Source organism: Suncus etruscus, chromosome 6, assembly GCF_024139225.1.
Source record: "Suncus etruscus isolate mSunEtr1 chromosome 6, mSunEtr1.pri.cur, whole genome shotgun sequence".
NCBI classification, from domain to species: domain Eukaryota; kingdom Metazoa; phylum Chordata; class Mammalia; order Eulipotyphla; family Soricidae; genus Suncus; species Suncus etruscus.
In genome coordinates this window covers 95,274,859-95,300,182 of record NC_064853.1, presented here as the reverse complement: position 1 = coordinate 95,300,182, position 25,324 = coordinate 95,274,859, and the positions used below count along the sequence as shown (strand labels likewise).

Here is a 25,324-nt window from a genome sequence, read left to right as displayed (position 1 = left end):
ATGTACCTTCCACCTTCATTGCTCCCTTTAAGAAGTTTGTATGTAAGGGCCAGAGTAATATAACAGCACAGCAGATACAGTGCTTGCCTTGAATGGGGCCAACCTGGGTTCAATCCCTGGCACCCCATATAGTCTCCTGTGCCAGCCAGGAGTGATTCCTGAGTACAGAGCCAGAAATAACAAATAAGCACTACTGGGTGTGGCCCCCAAACAAAAAGCAAGTAACAGACAAAAACAAAACAAAACAAAACAAACTTGTAAACAGAGAGATGGGGAGAGTAAAGCGGGTAAGGTGCTTGCCCTGTATGCAGTCAATTCCAGTTTGATATCTGGTTCTCTGAGTCCCATCAGGAGTGATTCCTGAGCAGAGCAGAACCTAAGCATAGCTGGCTGTGCCTCAACTACTCACCTACAATACTAATAAAAAAAAAGCTTGCATACATAAATATTCACACAAAAAATTGAATATGCTTTCTAAAATGTGAAATGCCCATGTTAAAAAAATTATTCTGTGTAGACAGGCTTCTGGATCTGTTAGACTGGGATGTGCTCTAACAATGTGGAGGATGGCTCCTGAAATACCTGTACCCATTCAGCTGAGCCCACAAACACAGCCCCTGTTTCTGCATACGCTGGAATCCAGCTCCTGACAGGCCAACATTGACAGCAGAGTCACTAAACACTTTCTTGTTATTGGTCAACAGAATCCTTGGCTCAAATCAAGAACATTACTGCTCCTTTGTGTTTCTTACACATGCCACTCTGGCAGCCACTCTGATCAGCACACACTGCTGCTGCTTCTTCCATCTGTTGGCACAACTTGAGGAAGGGAAATTGTAGCTCAAGATAATTTGAATATATGCAAGCATGAACATATACATGCATTCTCAGACACACGTAGACACAAAAATTCATGCCCGGGCCTGGAGAGATAGCACAGCGGTGTTTGCCTTGCAAGCAGCCGATCCAGGACCAAAGGTGGTTGGTTCGAATCCTGGTGTCCCATATGGTCCCCCGTGCCTGCCAGGAGCTATTTCTGAGCAGACAGCCAGGAGTAACCCCTGAGCACCGCCGGGTGTGACCCCCCCCCCCAAAAAAAAATTTCATGCCCACCTAAGAAAGTAAAAATTAGGGACTGAGTTTTATTATACACTCAGTATACTGCTGTTCTAGTCAGGAAGGAATGGATGGGGCTGGTAGAGTTGTGATATTTCCTTTGCTCTTCCTCAACTTATCCTGGCCAAGTCCCCAGTCTGCTTTCTGTAGACTCACATTCACTCAACAACTGAAAGATCACCTATTTTGTACTTTTGGATCCCAGAGTGAACAATATTGATGTGGTTTCTGCACCTCTGAGCCATACAGTTTAATGGGGAGATGCATTTTAATAAAGAGGCAATCTCAACATTGCTAGGTAAATATGTTGGTAAGGAAAAGTTCAGGATACTATGAGAACTCAAACAGCCCACACCCCAAATACTAACTTTATCAAGAATACTAACTTTATCTTAAGATGTCAAACAAATTTTTACTCTTTTAGTTTGTTTATGAGTCATACCCAGTTGTGCTCAAGATTTACTCTTGGCACAATGCTCAGGAATCACTCCTTTATCAGACTTGGGGAACATATGGGATGCTGGGGATCGAACTCAGCTGCATGTAAGGCAAAAACTCTACTTGCTATACTATCACTATGGCCCTTCAAACAGAACTTTCTTTTAAAATTAAAATAAAAAAATTAAATTGAAAGCATTGTGATTTCGGGGCCGGGCGGTGGCGCTAAAGGTAAGGTGCCTGCCTTACCTGCGCTAGCCTAGGACGGACCGCGGTTCGATCCCCCGGCATCCCATATGGTCCCCCAAGCCAGGAGCGACTTCTGAGCGCATAGCCAGGAGTAACCCCTGAGCGTCACCGGGTGTGGCCCAAAAACCAAAAAAAAAAAAAAAAAAAAAAAAAAGAAAGCATTGTGATTTCAAAGTTATTCATAGCTGAGTTTTAGGTCTCAAGCACAATCCCACCACCACTGTCAACTTCCCTCTCCCAATGTTCCCAAAGTCCACCCCATACCGCCATTTTCTCTCTTCAATCCCCTTCCCATCTATTATCTTTTTTTCCATCTATTATCTTAACAGGCACATTTTTAAGTTTGGCTTAAACTTAAACTTAAATCATGAGAAACATGTGTCTCATGATTTCAATGTTAACTCCATGATCTGGATATTTAGTTTTGTTCTTTCTCAATAATACCAATGTACCTGAATTCCTTTAGTCTCTGTTTCCAGTTATTTTACATGTCTTTTCCCTGCTCCACTCTATTTTTTTTTCTTCTCACTTTTTTCCAAGAGTGTTCTAGGGCAACCTTCATTTAAACGACTGCATCTTCATGATCCACTAATCTGTTGTTGGACAGTTAAGTTGATTCCAACTCCTAGATTTGTACCAAGTGCTGCAAGGAATAGTGGTGTGCATACCGTCCTTTTGGGTGAATGTCAAACAGAACATTTTAGAAGAAGAAAACAGCTAAGACTTGAGCCCAAGTCATTCCATTAACACAAGTGAGGTTTAGGATCTTTTTTTCTTGCCAGGACAGCTGTCCTGTCCTTCTAATTGATCTTCTGTCTCTAACCTCACTTTTGACAGAAGCCTTGATTGCTCAAGAAGGCAGTCACAGTTTGAGCTCCCAATCATTTGGACTCCTGATCACCCTCTAGGTTTCCTGGTGCTCCCATATTAAAAATGGCCAGACTTGACCCCTCTTTTTTCTGCTGGAAGTCTCCTCCCCCTGTATCTCATAGCTTAATAATGCCCCACCTTCTCTGCAAAGCCTTTCCTGTCTTTTTAGCTGTGAGGCGCAACTGCTATGATAAACTTTTTTAAAATCAATTCTTTTTGTTTTGTTTTGTTTTGATTTTTGGTTTCTCAGTCACATCCAGCAATACTCGGGATTATTCCTGGCTTTGCTGTCAGGACTCACTTCTATCAGGCTCAGGGGACCATATAGGATGTTGGGAAAGAATTCAGGTCAGCTACGTGCAAGGAAAACACTCTATTTGCCCCAGCCCTGATGTATATACTACTTTAAGCACCAAAATCCAGTGTGATATTAAGGATGTGCTATTTAGGTAGGCATTAACTCAGTAGCCTTTAAAGATCTGTATTCCAGAGCTCTTCTATCTACTGACCAACAGGAAGACTTCTGTTTATTAGATAAACAAAAAATAATGAAAAATGTTCTTTGGCTGAACACTATCAAATTTGAACTTTCATTGTATTCCCATTGAACTCCCAAGATATAAAGATATTTTGGAGCTAGTCACAGAAAGGCTGTATTTTACATCCAGTCACTGAGGAATGTCACCTCAGTTACCTGAAGAAATTGCTGTTTGACACTGATGATGAGAGTCAAGGAATCCCATTTCTGTCACACAGCCATGCCTCTGACAGTGGCTAGAGAGCTGGGACTTGACACCATTCCAAATAACAAGTGAATGAACCTGCTTCTAAATGAACATGTAACAAATACCTGTAAACACACTGTGATTTGCTTTCACACAGTCAGAAGCAAGGCTTAAGGGGGCCAGCTAACCATCTTTAAACGCCTCCACTGGGCACTGTACCAGAAGCAACTGGCCAGCTCTGCCATTTCAGAGTATCTCTCTCTTCTCTTCTCTCTCTCTCTCCCTCCCTGCCTCAGCTTGACCCTCTATAGTAGATAGCAAAAGCATGGGAAAGATCACTGCATTGTCTGCCTTCAAAACAAATCGCTGAGATCCTCAAGAACAGGACTGATTTTTACATCTCTGTTGCTTGGTATCCAACATAAGTAATACCTGTTAGGGAATGATATTAAGTATCCTAAAAAAAAGGGCACCTGATTAGGAATTGAAAAATTTGTGTTGTAACAGCACCAGTACTCACAATGTGTGGCTAGTTAACAGTGCTCTTACTATGTGCCATATACCAAATCAAAGCAGTCACTTTTGGTGGTATCAAATTTAGCCTCCAGGACAGATTTTACCAGTAAGCATCATGAGGTTGACTTATTCAAGATAAATAAGAGGAATCTAAGTTTGGCTGAATCCAAAGTGTAGGTTCTTATTCATGACTTCAGAAGCATGTTCCACGGGCTGACATTTTAAGAACTTAGGCAAGAATAACAAAAATTCCCTCTGGATTCTAATTTCTTCATTTGTTTTCTGAGACAGACATAGAAAGCAGGTCCCAGCTCTCATGTGAGGGTGACAGTTCTGAGCAACAACTGTAATCGCCTCAGCCTTGCCTGCCCCTTGCTGTCTTGACAGGAGTGAGAGAGATTTTCGTGTGCAGTGCCTTATCAGGATTGTCAGACAACACATTTGGCTTTTATTCTCTTTTCCTTTTGAGAAAGTCCTGAGGGACTCTGAAGGTAAAGAAAACGGATCCATTTCGGGCATTTTACTTTGAAGCCAGAACCTGCTGTTGGTCAACAGAGCAAGCAAGTGGTTACTGCTTGTTCCACAGCCCTTCATGGACATGGATTTTGGCTAAAATGGCAAACAAGAAAGAAACAAGAGCAGCACAGGAATATCTACCTCCAAGGAAACTTCAACTTGTCAGAGAAATATAAAAGGGAAAAAGTAAAGAGCAAAACTGTCCATCTATTTCCAATGTTCCCACAGAATGGCTACACAAAGGAGAAGGTTTTATTGGTTCTTCTCACAGCATCTGAGGATGGTTTAGTTAAAAGACTGTCAAATCCCTCTTAACCCTCTCAGTAACTGAAGTTTCTAGCCAGGAACACAGGGTGCTGCCAGCACCTCGGGCCTGTTTTCTTCAGGCCCAGCCAATTAGAGGGAAAGTATATAATTAAGAAAAATGGGTTAGTTTTCATCCTTCAGATAACTGTCATCTGCCACCACTCCCAGATACCAACTGGGAGGCCTGCCTGGCAGAGAAGATGGAAATTCTAGCACACTGAAAATTCCTAAGTTGCCAAGAGAATGATATAAGGCCAAACCCCCACTTGACTTCTCTGGAAGAGCCAGAGAGTTCCTGGTGGAACATCATTAAGGCATCCAGTCAGAAAGCTCTTGGTCTGCATTAAGATAATTCAAAATCATTGTTAATTTGAGAAATCTGTTCAACTGAGGAGATGAAACACACAGAAGGAAGATGGGTTTGGCTTAATAAAACTCACCTTCTTAGCAGCAGGGTCCCCTTTAGATGGATGATGGCAGGACGGAGACATTTTTACCTAGAAAAGAGTGCAAACATTTAAAATCTTTTTCATTTTAGTTTAGTTTTATCTGACTCATACTCAAAATAATTCAATGAGAATTATTGTAAGTGAGATAAAACAGACATCTTCAGAGGAACAATGTATAGATTTTTTGTTGTTATAGCTAAGTCTCCTTGAAATTTTTCTGGAGATCAAAAAGTCAGTCGTTAGCCAAGATAAAAATAGGATTAGGATAAGAAAAGTAGAACAGATGGTTCAAATAGGTTTTAACCCAAGAAGAGATAGAGAATTTGGTTGACAATGTTAATTAACAAATCCAATCCACAATAGCCGGTCTTTCTTTCAGAGGCCAACTCAAAGTATCCTCTGTGAAATAATATCCCTCTTAAGTAAAACATGCATGAAAGCGTTTTTGATAATCATCATGAAAGAACAGAAAAAGTGTCAGCTAAGCCATCATCAGAAAAATATGTAGTCCCCAAAGGAGAGACTGATAGTAGAGAAAGACCCTCAAGTATTTAGTGTCCAAAGAGATTGCCAGGTTAGATAAAAGAGCGAGACCCAACTCTATGCTGCCTGCAAGAAATTTACTCTAAACATGAAGGCACAAATAGGCTAAAAGTAAAAAGACTGGAAAGGTTACGATGACGGCACTATACTTCAGAGCAAGACTTATTACCGAGGCTAACGAGGATCAGCATATGGGCCAATTTGTCAGGAGGACATAACAAGCCAAAATGTCTACATCAAATACCATCAATCGCATAAAAGGCAAACAAAACAAAACAAAAACCTGGTGGAATGGCAAAAATAGATTTTAGAGTATGACTTTCATACCCCCTCCCTCATAATAAATCAGGAAAAAAGGAACAAGCATGCAAACAGACAGGTATACCTAATATCAAAACAAGCAAAAGTTCAGTGTGATCCCCATAAAAATGCCAATAGCATTCTTTGCAGAAATAAAACAAAATCAATAAAATGTGTTTAGAACTGAAAAGGACCTCAACCCCCCTCCCAAAATAACTTTGAGTATAAAAGAGTATTAAAAAAAAGAGTATATAGGGCCGGGCGGTGTCGCTAGAGGTAAGGTTCCTGCCTTGCCTACACTAGCCTAGGACGGACCGCGGTTCGATTCCCCGACGTCCCATATGGTCCCCCAAGCCAGGAGCGACTTCTGAGCGCATAGCCAGGAGTAACCCCTGAGTGTCACCGGGTGTGGCCCCCCAAAAAAAAAAGAGTATATAAAAAAGTATAAAAAGTGAGTCAGAGAAATACTACAATGGATAGGGTTCTTTTGTTTTTCAGGCCACACCCATTTGATGCTCAGGGGTTACTCCTGGCTAAGCACTCAGAAATTACCCCTGGCTTGGGGGGACCATATGGGACGCCGGGGGGATCGAACTGCAGTCGCGATCTTTCCGCAGTCGTGATCTTTCCTTGGCTAGCACTTGCAAGGCAGACACCTTACCTCTAGCACCACCTCGCCGGCCCTAGTACATAGGGTTCTTGTCTTTGCATATGTCCAACCCCAATGATCCCTAGCTCCACATACAGTCTCTATTAGGAAAGATCCTTGAGCACAAAGTAAGGCCTAAGTACTGCCGAGTATGGCCCAGCACCCCCCAAAAGGGAACAAAAAAAAAGTGTAGATATGCTACTTATTTCAAACTATTCTACAAAGCTACAGTAGTCATTATGGTATATTACTGGAATAAAAATGGTCACACAGATCAGTGGGATGGGATTAACAATTCAGAAGAAAATAGACACATATTTAGGTAACTAATTTACAACAGCATCCAACAGAGAAAGGAAAGACTCTTTAATAAATAGTGATGGGAAAACTATGTAGTCATATGCCCAAAAAAGGGGGGATGTTTGACTACTATCTAACATCATACAAAAAACTTAACTAAAAAATCAAATAAAATGCTTTGAATATTAAGACCTACAACCATAAATTACAAAGAGTGAAAATAGGGACATGCCTTTTAACACTGGCCTTTGCAATTAGATCTTTGTGGATCTTTGTGGACTGATCACCAAAAGCAAGAGAAATTAAGTGAAAGTGTGAATAATCAAATTACAGACATCAAACTAAAAAGTTTGTTTCTCTGTACAGTGAAAGAATCCACCATTTAAAAGCTAGCCTACTAGGATGGAGTAATAGTACAGCAGGCAGAGCAGCCATCTGGGCTTAATTCCTAAGCACCTTCAAGAGTAATCCCTGAGCACAGCAGGGTGAGTATGTGGGGGGAAAGCTGACCTACTGTATGGAGAAGCTTATCTGTAAGGCTGGTAGCCAAAAGTCATTGGAAAAAACCAAACTCATACAACATAACCAACTGCACCCTAAACCCCCACCAACAGCAAAATACAACTTACAATGTAACTTGAAAAATGGATATAGAAACTAAACTGACATTTTACCAATAAAGGCTTAGATAGGAACAACAGAAATATATATGTATACATTTTTTGACCCTGTGCTAAAAATAAGAACACAGAGTTATCTCTGGCTATTCTGACAGACTGGGGGACAATATAAGTTGCAAGGACTGAACCTAGGTCAGCTGCATGCAAGGCAAGCACCTTACCTGTTTATCACTCTGGTCTGAAAAGCTGTTATTTACAGCTTATCATTAAGGTAACACCAAGTGAAAAATGACCATTTTATCTAAAACCTGTTAAAATGGTTTTGGAAGAAGACAAGAAACTGTGAGTACAGGGAAGGATGTGGAGAAATGGGGACTGGCGAATTGCTGGTGGGCATGTAGGTGGGATGTCAGTGGAAAACAACATGGATAGTTCTACCCACACTAAAAACAGAACAACTGCATGGTGTAAATATTCTGCTCTATAGTATTTACCTGAACAATATGAAAAAACGAATTAGACAACACAGATAGGAGTAAACATATAAAGATTAAATCATACAGCATTATTCATAAGAGATAAGACACACACAAGGTTATCAATATATACACATGAAATATACAAACAAATAGACCAAAATACATTTTGTCTTGGACAATAGAGGTATATCCTCAGGCCCGTCTTTGTTCAGGGTATTGTATTAAGTGAAATAAAGACATTAGCATTTGATTAATTTATATGTGGAAGGAGCAAAGAGAACAAACAAAACATACCCTTGGACTCTCAAAACAAAATAAAGGCTACGGAAGAGGAAGGCAGAGAAAGATGAATGGGTGAGTAAAGAGGATCAAATGGACGATAGTAAAAGATAACAAGACTTTTGATGTGGGGTGTGGTATAGGCTATTTAACTGTGACACTGCACATCTAAAACTTACACAGTATTACACACCATGGACTTCAAAAATAAAAATTGACTATAGAATCTTACTAGTCATTTTCCCAGAGATCACACAAAATAAATAGGCATGTCTATAAAAAGATGCTCAACATCACAAAATGTAAATCAAAACTACTATGAAGGTGAGAGAGATACTATAGTTGGTAGGGCATCTGCTTTGCATATTCTGGCCTGAGTTCAATCCTCTACTATACCATGGTCCTCTATATCTTGAGCCGTTCTGGGAGTGATCCCTAAGTGCAGAGTCAGGAAAGCCCTGATTTCTACCAGGTGTGGCCCCAAAATCAAGATAAGTAAAATAAAAATGGATAAACCTTTTTTTAAAAAGGTTTTTAAAAAGGTTCTTTTTTAAGAACCTCACAATAAAACAACTTGCAAATCTTTGTACGTCTTTCTAATTGTTTTTTTTGGGGGGCACACTCAGCTATGGTCAGTGGGTTACTCCTGAATATCAAACCTGTCAGTCACAGGCTATCACTCCAGCCTGCCAGTGTTAGGATGTCTACCTAAAAAGAAATAAGGAGGAAATGGAAACTATAGATGCTGTAGATGATAATATAATTGGTATATGGCAATACTCCTGAAAGTTAAACTCTATCATACCACTACATGTCTGTTAGACTAGCTAAATGAAAAAGACTGGCTGTTCCAAGGATGTACAAGATCCAGAAACTGGGAGGACAGCAGATAGTTCAAACCACAGCTCGACTATTTCATAACACGCTGGAGTTACAGTACAGTAGGTAGGGCATTGTCATGCATGTGGCCCACCTGGGTTTAATCTATAAAGTCCCCTGAGTACTTCCAGGAGTGATCCATGAACACAGAGCCAGGAGTAAGCCAGGAATACCCAAGAGAAATCCACATGTATGTCCACACAAAGACTTGTATACAACAGATCTATCTGTATCTAGCCAGAAATGACAGAAGTATAAGTGTCCACTCAGAGGAGAAGCCATAAACAAATCTAAGCATATTCATAAAATGAAACAGTAGCACAGAGAAGAAATGAACTCTTTACACATCTACAGAGATGAATCTCCAATATATCGAAAGACAAATGTATATTTTAGCTCTCATTTATCCAAAATCCTAGAAAATGTGAGTTAATCTACTGTGACAGAAATCCAATTAGTGGTTTCCAGCAGATGAGCATATTTTTGGAGGTGATGAATAGCTAGAATCTTGGTTGTTGTGATGGATCCATGAACATAGATGTCTATGTCAAATTCCTATATATGTGCAATTTATTTTTAATATTAATTATATTACAGTATAACATTTAAGGAAGTCTGTGGAAAGGTAATACAATGCTTATAAATAATTTTTAAAAGAAAGTAATTTTTGCAGTACTAGAGATTGATCTTAGGGTCTCACAAGATGCAAGAAAAGGGGGCCAAATGATAGTACCAGGCTTTTTCCTTGTACACAGCTGAATATGGTTTGATCCCTGGCACCACATATGGTCCTAGGAGTGATCCCTAGGAACACAGGCAAGAGTAAGTCTTTATCCAGGTATAGACTGAAACAATGAAAAAACTAAACAAAACCAAATCCAAAGACAATACCAAACTACCTAGGAAAAAAGAAAGAACGAGGCAGAAATCAATGCAACAGAAATCAAAACAATAGAGAAAACAGTTATCAGCAATGAAAAAAGATATAGTACTATAAACCACATCACTAACAGATACTTCAAAGCTAATAAGTACCTATTTTAAGCTATTTCATGCCAATGAATTTGACAGATAAATGGAAAGAACAATTCCTTGGTTACTGTAAGGTATGATACTAAGTGAAGTCAGCCAGTAAGAAAGAGAGAAAAGAGAGAGAGAGAGAGAGAGAGAGAGAGAGAGAGAGAGAAAGAGAGAGAGAGAGACGTATGACGATCTTGTGAAAACATGGAACATAAAGCAGCATAGTAGAGGAATAACAAATGACCAAAAGCAACAGAGCCTAAGAATTTTGAGAGTTGAAATCTCTGAATTAAGTTAACTTTCAATCTAAGTCTCTGAGAGTTTTTCATGCAAGTAAGATGTATGGGAAGGCGAGTGTTGAGGTGGGGAAGGAGAGGAAGGACACTTTGGTAGAGGATCTGGAATATTATATGTATGATCCTTTATCATCGACAGAACTATAGAACTGTAAAGCACCAGGACTTTTAAAATAAAAATTTTCACAGAGGGGCCGGAGAGATAGCATGGAGGTAGGGCATTTGCCTTGCATGCAGAAGGTCGGTGGTTCAAATCCTGGCATCCCATATGGTCCCCTGAGCCTGCCAGGAGCGATTTCTGAGCATAGAACAAGGAGTAACCCCTGAGTGCTGCGGGTGTGACCCAAAAACCAAAAAAAAAAAAAAAAAAAAGTTTTTCACAGAGAACAATTTTTTGAAAAATTAAAACAAAAAACTGGATCTAAGATGGAACAGAAAATGGGACTAGTCCTAGTCTTATTAAATAAATGGACTTTGTTATCAAATCTTCCTCCAGAGAAATCTCCAAGTCCACAATTTCAGTTGTGAATTCTAGGAACTATCAGAGATGAATTAATAAATCCAGAATGTCAGTGTCAATTTTCAAAGAAAAATGTTATTATTAGATACTCAATGTTACTATCTAATAATATTAGATTATATGACAAAATATTATAATTATAAATTATTAATAGATAAATATTATCTAATATTATTAGATACTCATTATTACTAGATATTCAATAGAGATGCCCTCTAGAATGATGCAGAAGAGATACAGTAATGCTTAAGCAATTGGGTCCAGTTCTCCAGCATAGAGTGAAGATATTTCCTATCATGGTGGCATTGAGCTATTCAAATAGAACCTTAATGCAGCCTCTTTTTGTTCTCTTAAAATAAGTTCAGAAAACATACCTCAGCACAGGGGATCAAAACTTTTGGCTGCCCAGAATGTCCTTTCAGATTTAGCAGATCTGCAGAAATTAGACTCGACAGCCTTTTTGCTCTAATATACCATGACATTAATACTCTGGAATTCACTCCAGATGTAGGATACAGCTTGCTAAATGTGATCCAATTTTAACTCCTGGTATGCTCTTTGTGAAAAGAGAGAAAATAGATTTTTCAAAGCAATGTAGATATTTAAGCTTAAGAAAACGATCTCATGAAAGAGTTTTCAGACTTTTAAAAACAGGCCAAGAACTAGATGTGGTGCTGGACAATTTATCTGAGAAAGCTGTTCTCTGGAGATTAAGCCGGAGAGTGTTTGAAGTGGCAACAAAAATGGTTCGGCATCACTCATGAAACGTCTGATTTTTCATTTAACAGGATTTCTTCTGGAAATGCCCGAGGCAATGCAGCTTGAAAAAGACACTTTAAATTGAGGTGTGCAGACATCAGATCTGGGGATATGGATGATATATTAAGCTATGGCCTTAATAGTGCTGAATTTTTGTGATCTTTGCTAATAAAATGATCCAGGACTTGGAAAACCATCTCATCAGATATTTAATAGAAATAGGAAAACCCTCTTATCATGTTGCAATCATTCAAAAACAGGTCTTAATTTTTCAGACTGCAAAAGGAAAAATGTTCACTGATGAAAATTAGAAAACAACTGAGCAGGATCAGGAAGGCGGCTCACCAGTAGAGTCTCAGGGTTTGATCCTTGGGCATGCAAAACAAACAAACAAACAAACAATAGAGCAATACAAAGTCAATTAAAAATCACATCAAGCACACAGGAGCAACTACTGCTAATGCTAGGATCACATTGCCTGGTGATCATTTCATGTTAAAGGCAGAATATGTTTATTTTACCTTGTCAGTAGTTCTGCATTTTTTATGGCTATGCTGCAGTTCAATCGTTGCTGGACATACCACAATTAATTTAATCAAATCTTGAAGCTTTTGCATCATTTCCAATTTTTATTTAATAACATTATCATAAAAAGTCTATCTGTAGTTTGGAACACACTATTTCTGTTATTTCCACTAATAGATTCTTTGTAAGTTGCCATTTCAAAAATCATAGACATTTAAAACTACACAATGCCAATTATTCTACTAAGAGATCTATAAACTGTTTAAATGTAATAGTAGACCTATAAACTGTTTTTCTATATTTCTGAAATCCCCAAAGCTCTGAAACCAAAACAATTCCTCCTTCTCCCTCCCTCCCTCTCTCCCCTCTTCCCTCCCTCCCTCCCTTCTTTCCTTCCCTCCTTCTTCCTTTCTTCCTTCCTCCCTCATGTCCCCTTTCACCTCAGCCTAGAAGACAACTAGGCTCACAACTAGGCCGTTGATTATAGAATGATACCCCAGCTTCCACTGAAACTGTTACATAATCTGGCCAGCAGTCTTCTCCCCCTTATCCATGTGGTTTATGATCCATACCTCAAATGGGAGCATGGACCAAACCCTACTATGGACATGATAGTTTTTCATATACATAGATACTCATGGAAAGTTCAATTTGGAATTTAGGAATAATACGATTCTCAACAATAAAATAGGACTTTTGTAACTGCACAAATAATGAAGTTAGTGAATGTGGTTTTCCCTTTCTCTCAGAGTATCTTATGTATAGTATTTTCCAGCCATTGTTCTCCCCAGGTAACTGCAACCACAGAAAGCAAAACCAAAGAGCTAAGGTGGACAATTGCACATACTATTTGATTTTCTTTAGATCAGGGGTCTCAAACTCAATTTACCTGGGGGGCCGCAGCAAAGTTGGGGTGATCCTTGAGTGCAAAGTCAGTAGTAAGCCTTGAACATTGGGGGTTGTGACCCAAACAACTAAAACAAAACACAAAAAAAGAGTCCTCTAGGGCAGGACCACAAAATGTTGTACAGAGGGCCGCAAACGGCCTATGGGCCACAAGTTTGAGACCCTTGCTTTAGAAACTTCTGTCCTCAAGTTTCTATTTTCTTGAGAAGTCATCTACCACTCTCAATGTCTCTAGTTGTGAGATGTTAAGATTGTTAATAATATGCCCGTGTGTTTTTCTCCATTTATTCTGCTAAATATGGTTTATGGACAAAGATGTTTAAAGCTTTTCACCAAGCGTGGGGCTATCTTATATATCAGTAGGTTAGTGCTCCACGCCCCCCAAGTTTTCTCTCCTTGCTTTCTGGACCTCCAATAGAAAAGCTATACCTGGGGCTGGAGAGATAGCATGGAGGTAAGGAGTTTGCCTTTCATGCAGAAGGTCACTGGTTTGAATCTGGGCATTCCACATGGTCCCCCAAGCCTGCCAGGAGCAATTTCTGAGCATGGAGTAACCCCTGAGCGCTGCCGAGTGTGAGCCAAAAACAAAAAAAAAAAAAAGAAAGAAAAAAAAAGCTATACCATATCTTTGCTATTATTCTAAGTGCAGCGATGACCATAGGAGTCTATATATTCTTTTGAATTAATGCTCTTACTTTTGGGGGATAGATGCCAAGAAATAGTATAACTAGGTGATATGGTAGTGTTATTCCTTCAGGTGAGCTTAAAGGACCATATAAAGTTCTGGGAATCGAATACAGGTCTGCCATATGTAAGGTGAGTACCTTAACCCCTGTGGTATGGCTCTAGCCCCATGAAAATATTCCACTTTTACCTAGGCTCCCTGCTTATAGTACTCGGGGCAAAAGAAGTCTTCGAAGTAAAAAGACTAATCAGTGCAGTACTCTTCTAGTGTATGTACTTCTCTCCTCTTAAACTCCATTTTCTAGACTTCTGATTGCTAACATTCTTTTTTAACTGCTTGGTTTCCTAGACTCATGCCCTGATCCCTTACATTAAGGTGATTTTCTTTTTTTCTGGTAATTTTAAATGTATTTTGTTATTGCTCTTTTTTAAAAAAACAAAACAAAATAAAATGAATATTGTAATTTTGAAGGGGATTACATTTATCATATAGTGCTTCAGGTAGACTAGTTTCATTAAAAACTGTTTACTCTGCGGGGCCGGAGAGATAGCATGGAGGTAAGGCATTTGCCTTTCATGCAGAAGGAAGGTGGTTCGAATCCCGGCATCCCATATGGTTCCCCGAGCCTGCCAGGAGCGATTTCTCAGCATAGAGCCAGGAATAACCTCTGAGTGCTGCCGGGTGTGACCCAAAAACCAAAAAAAAAAAGTTTACTCTGAACTAGAACAGCAGTACAGTGGGTTGGGCACTTGCCTTGCATGTGGTCAACCCTATTTTGATCCACAGAATCCCATATATTTCTCAAATCTGCCATGACTAATTTCTGAGGACAGAGCCAGGAAGTAATCCCTGAGCATTGGTGTGTGTGGCCCCCCCAAAGCAAACAAAAAATGTTCATTCATGGGGCTATCCTGAACACTGTTCGAAAAGCACTCCAAATATTAATTCTTCTAATTTTTGAGACTATCTTCCCATATCTTTATGACTTCTATTTCTTTTTCTTTTCTTTTTTTTTTTTTTTTGTTTTTTTTTGGGCCACACCCATTTGATGCTCAGGGGTTACTCCTGGCTAAGCACTCAGAAATTGCCCCTGGCTTGTGGGGGACCATATGGGATGCCGGGGGATCGAACTGTGGTCCTGATCCTTGAATAGCGCTTGCAAGGGAGACACCTTACCTCTAGTGCCACCTCGCCGGCCCCAACTTCTGTTTATTTTAACAATGGCTTACTAATTTAAAAATATTTGAACATGCACAATAGTTGTCATTTTTAGTAACAAGAGGGTAATTTTTGTTTGTTTGTTTGTTTCTTTTTTTTGGGGGGGGCACACCTGGCAGTGCTCAGGGGTTACTCCTGGCATCATGCTTAGAAATCACTCCTGGCTCCATGCTTAGAAATCACTCCTGGCAGGCTCGGGGGACCATATGGAATGCCAGGATTCAAACCAATGACCTTCTGCATGAAAGGCAAATGCCTTACCTCCATGCTATCTCTCCGGCCCCAAGAGGGTAGTTTTTAACAATAGTTATGTTTTTGTTTTTGTTTTTGGGTCACACCTGGCAGCACTCAGGGGTTACTCCTGGCTCTATTCTCAGAAATCACCCCTGGCAGGGGGACCATAAGGGATGCTGTGATTTGAACCACCGTCCTTCTGCCTGAAGGCAGACACCTTACCTCCAGGCTATCTCTCTGGCCCCAAGAGGGTAGTTTTTAATAATAGTTATGAAACTCTACACTTTTTTTTTATTAGTTTACCTTTCCTTTTATTCTTTCTCCCCTTCCCTGACTTTTGATGGTGTGTGATGACTGGGACCACACACTAACCAGGCTATCATGCTTACTGTGGGTTGCAGGTTTGCCACAGCTCACTCCTTTAGTTTCAGGGCTTCTGCACACCTGATTGTGGTGCAGCCTGAGATCACTTGTAGCATAGGAGCATGTAGACAGGAGGGCTTCCTATCATGAGCAAGAAAGTCGGTAGAGAGAAGGCTTTGCAGTAAGTGGCCCAGATTCTATGCCTAGCACCACATGGTCCCTGGGATCTGGCCAGGACACACCTCCAAATACAGAACCAGGAGTAGCCCCCAACTATCATTGGGTGTTGCCTCCCCATTGCCCAGTAAAACAAAAACATAAACAACAGAGTTTCGACAATCACCTTCAGCGTGTGGGTGGCTCTAGGGGTTAAGCTGGTGTCCTCACACCTTAGACCCTGAGATATCTTTTGGCTCATCCAAAATATTTTTATAAAGAGCCACATTGCTGGTAGTGGGAAATGTGCATTGGTGAAAGGTGCTGTGCATTGTATGACTGAAACTCAATTGTGAACAATTTTGTAACTGTGAAAGAAACCCAACTGAAATTCCTATGGAAATACTGAAGACCCCAAATTGTCAAAATAATCCTGAGGGGGAAAAAAGGTGAAAGCTAGGGCTCTGCCTGTCTGTCTTTCATGAATACCTGAAGCTCTCCTCAGAGGCCTAGGGAGCGAACCCCCCAAAACTGCATTCTGAAGCTGCCCAGCAACTGAGTGAGTAAAGTCTGGCTGGGGGCTGCCAGGCAAAAGCTGAGCCCTCTGGCCTGCGGAAGCTCCGCCCTGCTGTGCCTTTGAAGACTCTGAGGACCTCAAGGGAAACCTTTGCTCTGCCTGTCTGTCTTTCATGAATACCTGAAGCTCTCTTCAGAGGCCTAGGGAGCGCACCCCAAAAAAAACTATCACCTAGAGGCTTCACTTCAGAATCAGGCACTCTTTCTAACCAATGAACCCCACCACAACATGCAGAAAAACTCACACTACAAGCGTGACAATGGGGAAACCTCGCAGGCAAACACCATGCACAGAGAACGAAGACGATAGCTCAGATGACCTAAAAAATTCCAACTATCTGATTAACCTCACAGATAAGAAATTTAGAATAGAAATATGGAAGATGTTTATAGAACTCAAAGAAAGCATAGATTGATCTCAACAGAACACAAAGACAGAAATCAGAAAACTCCAAACTGAAATAACAGATCTGAAAAACACGGTAGCTGAATTGAAAACCTCAGTGGATGGCCTCTCCAGCAGGGTATCAGCAGCTGAGGACAGAATCGGCATGCTGGAAGATGAGATGCAGAAAAATTCAACACAGCAGAAGAAATTGGAAAAGAACCTTAAGACAAACGATCAGGCAATGGAAAAAGTACTCAAGGAATGCGAACAAATGAAAATAGAAATATTTGATAAACTCAACAGAAACAACATAAGAATCATTGGAGTTCCAGAGGCCCAGGTAGAAGATACCCAGAAAGAATCAACTGTCAAAAACATCATCAAAGAGATACTCCCAGAGTTAAAGACTATATGCAATCAAATCCTACATGCCCGAAGAAAAACACCCCAAGACACAATCCTTGTTACAATGAAAAATCCCACAGAGAGGGATAGAATCCTGAAAGCAGCAAGATCAAAAAGGGAAATTACATTCAAAGGAGTATCCTTAAGACATACAGCAGACATGTCACAAGAAACTCTCAAGGCCAGAAGACAGTGGTGGGATATTGTGACAAGACTGAATGAAATGAATGCCTCACCAAGAATACTGCACCCAGCCCGACTCACGTTCAGGTTTGAAGGAAGAATACATAGCTTCATGGATAAACAACCGCCCAGAAACTTCACAGATGAAAAACCAGCCTTAAAGGAAAAACTGACAGATCTACTTTAAGACAAGAGAGACCAACAAACACAGCAAACTTATCTACAAAGATGACATTAAATCCTATGACAATCATCTCCCTCAATGTCAATGGACTAAATTCACCAATTAAAAGACACAGAGTGGCAAAATGGGTCAAAAAGATGAACCCAACCTTCTGCTGCCTACAAGAAACACACCTGAATAGCCAGAACAAACATAGACTCAAAGTCAAAGGCTGGAGGAAAATCATCCAAGCAAACAACACCCTTAAAAAAGCTGGGGTGGTCATATTAATATCTGATGACACCAACTTTATACTCAGAAAAGTGGTAAGGGACAAAGATGGACACTACCTACTAATCAAGGGATATGTGCAACAGGAAGAAATAAGACTATTAAACATATATGCACCTAATGAGAGACCAGCAAATTATCTAAAACAAGTACTGACAAATCTGAAAGAAGACATCAATAATAACACAATAATTGTGGGAGACCTCAACACGCCCTGTCAACACTCGATAGGTCAACCAGACTGAAACTCAGCAAAAACATACCAGCCCTGAAAAGAGTAATGGAAGAAAGAGGACTAGTAGATATATATAGGACACTCCACCCCAAAAAACCTGGATACACATTCTTCTCCAATGTACATGGGTCATTCTCCAGGATAGACTACATGCTGACACATAAAACATACCTTCATAAAATCAAGAGGATAGAAATCTTGCAGGCTACCTTTGCTGACCACAAGGCTCTGATATTAGATGTGAACTACAAAGGCACACAGAAGAAAAACTTTAACAATTGGAAATTAAACACCCTGCTACTGAACAGTGGGTCCAAGATGAAATCAAAGAGGAAATCAAAACTTTCCTGGAGACAAATGATAATGAAGATACAAACTGCCAAAATCTATGGGACACAGCAAAAGTAATCCTGAGAGGAAAATTTATAGTTTTACAAGCACCCATCTGTGGGGAGCCTAGCTGATGAAACCTAGAACAAAGGACACCTCAGTAATCCCTAACCTTGTCACCCACGTGACCAGAGGCGCCCATGCCCTGAGAACAAAGGAAATAGACAAATACTAAAGTAATTCAAAGCAGCCCAATACATCCAGCCAGAAAGAAAATATAGAGCAACTTGCCTTTGTGTTAGCAAAAGATTATTATGATTACAGCTGATGTTTTATTTATGCTTGCTGAGTAAAATTTATAGAACCTTGTTTGGAGTTTGTGTTTTCAGGGTAAACATGTGCTCTATACCTCTTTGCCCCTCCCTATTACCTGTCCCAGCTTATGCTAATGAATACTTGCAATTGTAATTGGTGGAGAACCCGTAACACCCTCTGACGTATTTCAGCCCTTAAAAGCTGATCACCCCGACAATAAACTCCCCTTTTGAACAGCATGTGTTGTCTTGAGGACTTTTCTTACTAACTTCTCAAGTTTTTCTTCACAGGTCGGTTCTGCTCGGGCAAACCCACGAATAACTAGCAACCTTCATTCCCACACCCCCACGGGTCGGGGGTCCCCCACGGAAGGTTGCACCCATCAGGAAGGAAGAAGGGGCATACCTGAATAACTTAATGACGCAGCTCATAAAATTAGAAAATGACCAACAAAAGGAACCAAAAATAGGGAGACAGAAGGAAATAACAAAGCTGAAAGCAGAAATCAATGAAGTGGAAAACCAAAAAACAATCTGAAAGATCAACGAAAGCATAAGTTGGTTCTTTGAAAAATAAACAAGATTGATAGACCATCGGCAGAACTCACAAAGAAAGAGAGAGAATCCTAATAACCCGTATTAGAAATGAAAAGGGGAAGATCATGACAGATACTGCAGAGATCCAAAGGGTAATCAGAGACTACTTTGAGAAACTTTATGCTACTAAACATGAGAACCTAGAAGAAATGGAAAAATTCTTGGACACTTATAACCTTCCACAGTTAAGTAGGGAGGATGTAGCATATCGAAATACCCCTATCACTATTGAGGAAATTGAAACTGTAATCAAACATCTGCCCCAAAAGAAAAGCCCAGGCCCAGGTGGATTTACTAATGAATTCTTTCAAACCTTTCAAGAGGAGCTACTACCAATCCTAGCCAGACTCTTCCATGAAATTGAAAAAACGGGAACACTCCCAAACAGCTTTTATGAAGCCAACATCACCTTGATACCAAAACCAGACAAAAAAGAAAATTACAGACCAATATCCCTGATGAATGCAGATGCAAAGATCTTCAACAAAATCCTAGTGAATAGGATCCAATGCATCATCAAGATCATACACCACACCAAGTAGGTTTCATCCCAGGAATGCAAGGATGGTTTAACATCTGTAAATCTATCAACATCATACACATCAACAAGAAAAAAAATAAAAATCACATGATCATATCAATAGATGCCGAGAAAGCATTTGATAAGGTCCAACACCCATTCTTTTTTTATAATTATCTTTATTTAAGCACCATGATTACAAATATGATTATAGTTGTATGATTACAGTCATGTAAAGAACACACCCCTTCACCAGTGCAACATTCCCACCACCAATTTCCCAGATCTCCCTCCTCCTCACTCCCCCCCCCATACCTGTACTCGAGACAGGCTTTCTACTTCCCTCATTCATTGACACTGTTATGATAGTTTTCAGTGTAGTCATCTCTTCAACTGCACTCATCACTCTATGTGATGAGCTTCATGTCATGAGCTGCACTTTACCAGCCCTCATCTCTCTTGTCTCTGAGATACTGTTAAAAATGTCTTTCATTTTTCTTAAAACCCATAGATGAGCCAACACCCATTCTTGATCAAAACTCTCAGCAAGATGGGCATCTTCAAGGAGGAAACTTCACTTTCCAAACAAGTGAAAGCAGAGATCAACATGGAACTATATATATATATCAAAATGGAACTATATTAAGCTGAGAAGCTTCAGCACCTCAAAAGAAATAGTGCCCAGGATACAAGAGTCACCCACCGTGTGGGAGAAACTATTCACCCAATACCCATCGGATAAGGGGCTTAATATCCAAAATATACAGGGCACTGACAGAAATTTACAAGAAAAAACATCTAATCCCATCAAAAAATGGGGAGAAGAAATGAACAGACACTTTGATAAAAAAAGAAATACAAATGGCCAAAAGGCACATGAAAAAATGCTCCTCATCACTAATCATCAGGAAGATGCAAATCAAAACAACAATGAGATACCATCTCACACCACAGAGATTGACACACATCACAAAGAATGAGAACAATCAGTGCTGGTGGGGATGTGGAGAGAAAGGAACTCTTTCCACTGCTGGTGGGAATGCTGTTTAGTCCAACCTCTATGGAAAACGATATGGAGATTCCTCCAAAATCTGGAAATTGAGCTCCCATTCGACCCAGCTATTCCACTCCTAGGGATATACCCTAAGAACACAAGAACACAATACAAAAACTCCTTCCTCACACCTATATTTATTGCAGCACTATTCACAATAGCCAGGCTCTGGAAATAACCAAGATGCCCTTCAACAGACGAATGGCTAAAGAAACTGTGGTACATATACATAATGGGATATTATGAAGCCGTCAGGAGAGATAAAGTCATGAAATTTTCATATACATGGATGTATATGGAATCTATCATGCTGAAATAAATCAGAGGGAGAGAGAGATGCAGAATAGTCTCACTCATCTATGAGTTTTAAGAAACATAAAAGTCATTTTTGCAACAATCCTCAGAGACAATGAGAGGAGGGCTGGAACTTCCAGCTCACTTCATGAAGCTCACCACAAAGAGTGGTGAGTGCAGTTATAGAAATAACTACACTGAGAACTACCATAATCATGTGAATGAATGAGAGAACTGGAAAGCCTATCTAGAGTACAGATAGGGGTGGGGTTGGATGGAGGGAGATTTGGGACATTGGTGGTGGGAATGTTGCACTGATGAAGGGGGGGGGGTGTTCTTTACATGACTGAAACCTAGTCACAATCATATTTGTAATCAAGATGTTTAAATAAAGAAAAAATATATTAAAAAATGGAAGCTAGTATCATGCTTCCTGACTTCAAATTATACTTCCAATCAAAAAAAAATTTATACTTCCATAGTATAGCTGTAACAGTCATAATAGTGAGGCACTGGAATAAAAATAGGCACATAGATCAATGGGATAGAATTGGAAGTCCAGAATTAAATTGTCACATATGTTCAGTTATTTTATAACAAAGGAGTCAAGAGCATAAGATGGTGAAAGGAAAGCCTTCTCAATAAATGGTGAGGTGAAGACTGAATAGCCACATGAAAAAGCATGAAACTAGATCCATATCTCACAACATGCACAAATGCTAAGCAAAAGTAGACAGAACACTTGGAATTTAAACCCCACCCAAACCATAAACTACACTGAAGAAAACATAGGCAAACACCCTTTGACGTCTGATGAATTACTCAAAAAGCAGGAGAAATACTCTATATAAAAGTGTCCCAGGTTAGACCACTGGTCCTGTATGGTCCCCCAAGCACTGCCTAAAGTAACCCTCCAAGCACTGTCCTGGAACTTGTCCTTGAGCACTGCAAGATGTGGGCCCCCAAACTACCACCACCACTCTACAATACTGGCTTTAATTATGTCTCTGGAGATTCAAGTCTAATAGCAAGGGAGATAAAAGCATAAACAAATAGAATTATTTCTGAAATTTAAAAGCTTTTGCAGAGTGAAAGAAACTCAAAGAGTGAGCTGTGAAAGAAACTCACTGATGGAAGAACATATTCACTTAACACACATCTTGTCAAAGGGCTAATATCCAAACTCAACAACTACAAAATTACTAACAAATAATAGGGAGAAAATTTGAACAAATAATTGATTAAAAAAAAAAAGTATAACTAGCCAACAGCTAGTTCAAGGTAGCCTTGAAGTATCAATCTTATTTTGTGTCTATTCAAAAGGCCAGAAACAAGTACTGTCAGGGCTGTACAAAAAAAAATAACCCTCATTTACTGTTAGTGAGAACAACATTGGTCCAATTTCAAAGGAATACAATATAGAGATTTCTCAAAACATTAAAAATAGCCCTACTGTATAATCTAACAACTCTATTTCCAGGCACCTACTTGAAAGAATACAAGAGCATATCTATGTTTATTATCTGCATTATTTCCAATACCAAGATAACAACAAATTAATACATGATATAAATGCACACAACAAAATACTACTCAACTGTCAGAAAAGATGAAGCCAGCTCTTTAGTGACAACATTGATGGGCCTGGACGGTGTTATGATAAGCAGAGTGGAAGGAGAAGGTCAACTATCAGATGATCTCACTTGTATATGGGATATAAAACAGTAAAGCCAGGGCTGGAGTGATAGTACAAGTGAGTATGGCATGTTGCCTTGCATGCAAAAGGCCCAGGTTTTAATACTGGCACCCAGTATGGTTGCCCAAGCTCCATCATGAGTGATTTCTGAGCATAAAGCTAAAGTGTGCCCCTGCCCCCCCCCAAAAAAAAAGCTAAGTCAGGGTACAGGCAAACAAAAATAAATCCTTGCCACTGACCACAGAACAGAAATCACCAAAGAGTGAGGGTGGGGTAGAGGACTGAAAGTGGACGAGGGCCCCAAAGATGAGGTGGAGAAATACTGGCACTTGGAAGGAAAGAGTGCTGTAGTAACTTACATTTTAAAGAGGTGTGAAATTGTGCTCTTAAATAATTACAAGAGCCAGGGAGATAACTTAATGGCTAAGTGGAAGGCCTGGACCTGGTCCCCAGCACCTTATGGTTACCCTAACATAGCCATAAGTGACATCCCCCCACCCCACCCCACACAGTACCATGCAGAAAGCCCCTGAGCACTGTTGGGTGTGGCCCCAAAGGCAAAATAAAGAAACATATCCAGTATTATAAAGCAGAGTTGCCTCAGTAAGGACAAAAAGCACTTTATTTTCCTCTTATCACCAAAACACAATTATATTTCTACATAATCCAGGTCCCTATGTTCTCTCTCCCAAGATCCAATTACACTGATGTTGCTTAGTTGTTTCATAGTTCACTGACAATCTGCTCATTTGTTTTTTGTGTCTTTTTCTCTGTTTGTTATGTGACAGTCTTTTACTAGCCATTCATGTCTATGAAGTGTTTCTTTTGCAGTGTCCAATATGTTGTTATCTAGGCTTCTTCACAGAAACTGTAGTTTTCATCTTTAGATGTTCTATTGGCTCTCTATAATGTTCACAACTCAATGTATCCTATTTAGCTTCTTTAGCATACTACTAGAGTATTAAAGATCATTTCATTGCCTTAAAAGACCTCTGCACTTCCATTTATGCATCTCGGCCCCCAGCATTCTTGCACCTGGCATCCACAGACCTTTTTTACTGTCTCTACAGTTTTACCTTTTCAGAATGTCATAAAGCTGATTTCTTTTTCCTCTTGATGACTTGCATTTTCCTGCTTTCTTGCATGCCTGGTAAATTTTGATCAATGCCAGGATCTATGAATCCTACCTTATTGTTAATTTTTTTGTAGTTCTCAACATATTCTTGAGATTTGTTCTTAGCAATAGCTATAGAGTTGGAAATAATTTGAACTTTATGGATCCTGGTAGTTGTTAGGTGGGTAGAACCAAAACAGTCAATAATCTGGGGTTAACCTTTCCCCAATACCGAGGACACAACCTTATTAGGAATCTCTCAAGGTTTCTCTGTGAATAATGAATCTGTCCAAGTTGGCATTACTCCTAGTCCCAGATGAACTTGGGGGTGCTACTACCTCCAATTCTTTGGGTACTCATTTTTATGGCCTTCGGAAGTTCTATAACGTCAATGCAGGGGTGAGACTCTTATAGCATCTAAGTGCTCTCCTTGTCTAAACTCTGCTGAGAACTAGAGCTATTGTGTCCCTCACCCCCAGATTCTATTGCATCTCAGAGATGAAAGGGTGCTGTCTTTGTACCCTGCCCTGTGCTGTAACTTAAGGACTTTCTTCCAGTATTCTTCTAGAAAAAACCTAAGGTTTATACAATTTGTTTTTGGTCTCCTAGAGCTTATTTTCTTCCACTCTTTCATGTCCAATATTCCTAGAATCATTAAAAAGGCAATCAAATCAAAGCTCAGTTCTGAGTCCCCTAAAAAAAAAAAAAACCCACCCCAGACACCTTTAATATTGTTTTCCATAGGGGTTAGACCATACAACATTTCCACCAGCAGTGGAAGAGAGTTCTTTTTTATGACATCCCACCAACACATATTTTTCTCAGTATTTTTGATATGTGCCATTCTCATATATCAAAGATATGTGAGATATTTATAAGATATCTCACTGCTGTCTTTAATTGAATTTCCCTAATAATAAGTAATGATGAGCATTTTTTTTTCATGTGCCTGTTGGCCATCTGGTGATCTTCTTCAGAGAAATATGTATCTATTTTTTCTCACCATTTTTTGGATGAGGTTTTTAGGGTTTTTGGTTATTGCTGTTGATCTTTGTGAGTATCTTATATATCCTGGATATCAATGTGCTGAATGCAAATAGCAACAACACTGAAATAATAATACTCAACTGAACTCAAAAAGGTGCCTGATAAAATGGCTGCCAGGGTAGAGGGAGATGGGAGGGAAACTGGGAATGTTGGTGGAGGAAAGCAGACATCAGTGGTGGGATTGGAGTTAAAACACAGTCT

The 25,324-nt window shown here is 39.8% G+C and overlaps 1 protein-coding gene across 2 annotated transcripts in view; it reads right to left on the bottom strand.

The window, feature by feature from the left end:
- VPS8 (VPS8 subunit of CORVET complex) overlaps nucleotides 1–25,324 on the bottom strand; it is a 272,714-nt gene that overhangs the window by 23,979 nt on the left and 223,411 nt on the right. For both annotated transcript variants that reach the window (XM_049775814.1, XM_049775815.1), the window contains one exon: nucleotides 5,177–5,233. In XM_049775814.1, coding sequence (XP_049631771.1) covers nucleotides 5,177–5,233 — 57 coding nt within the window. The remainder of the gene's footprint in view (nucleotides 1–5,176; nucleotides 5,234–25,324) is intronic.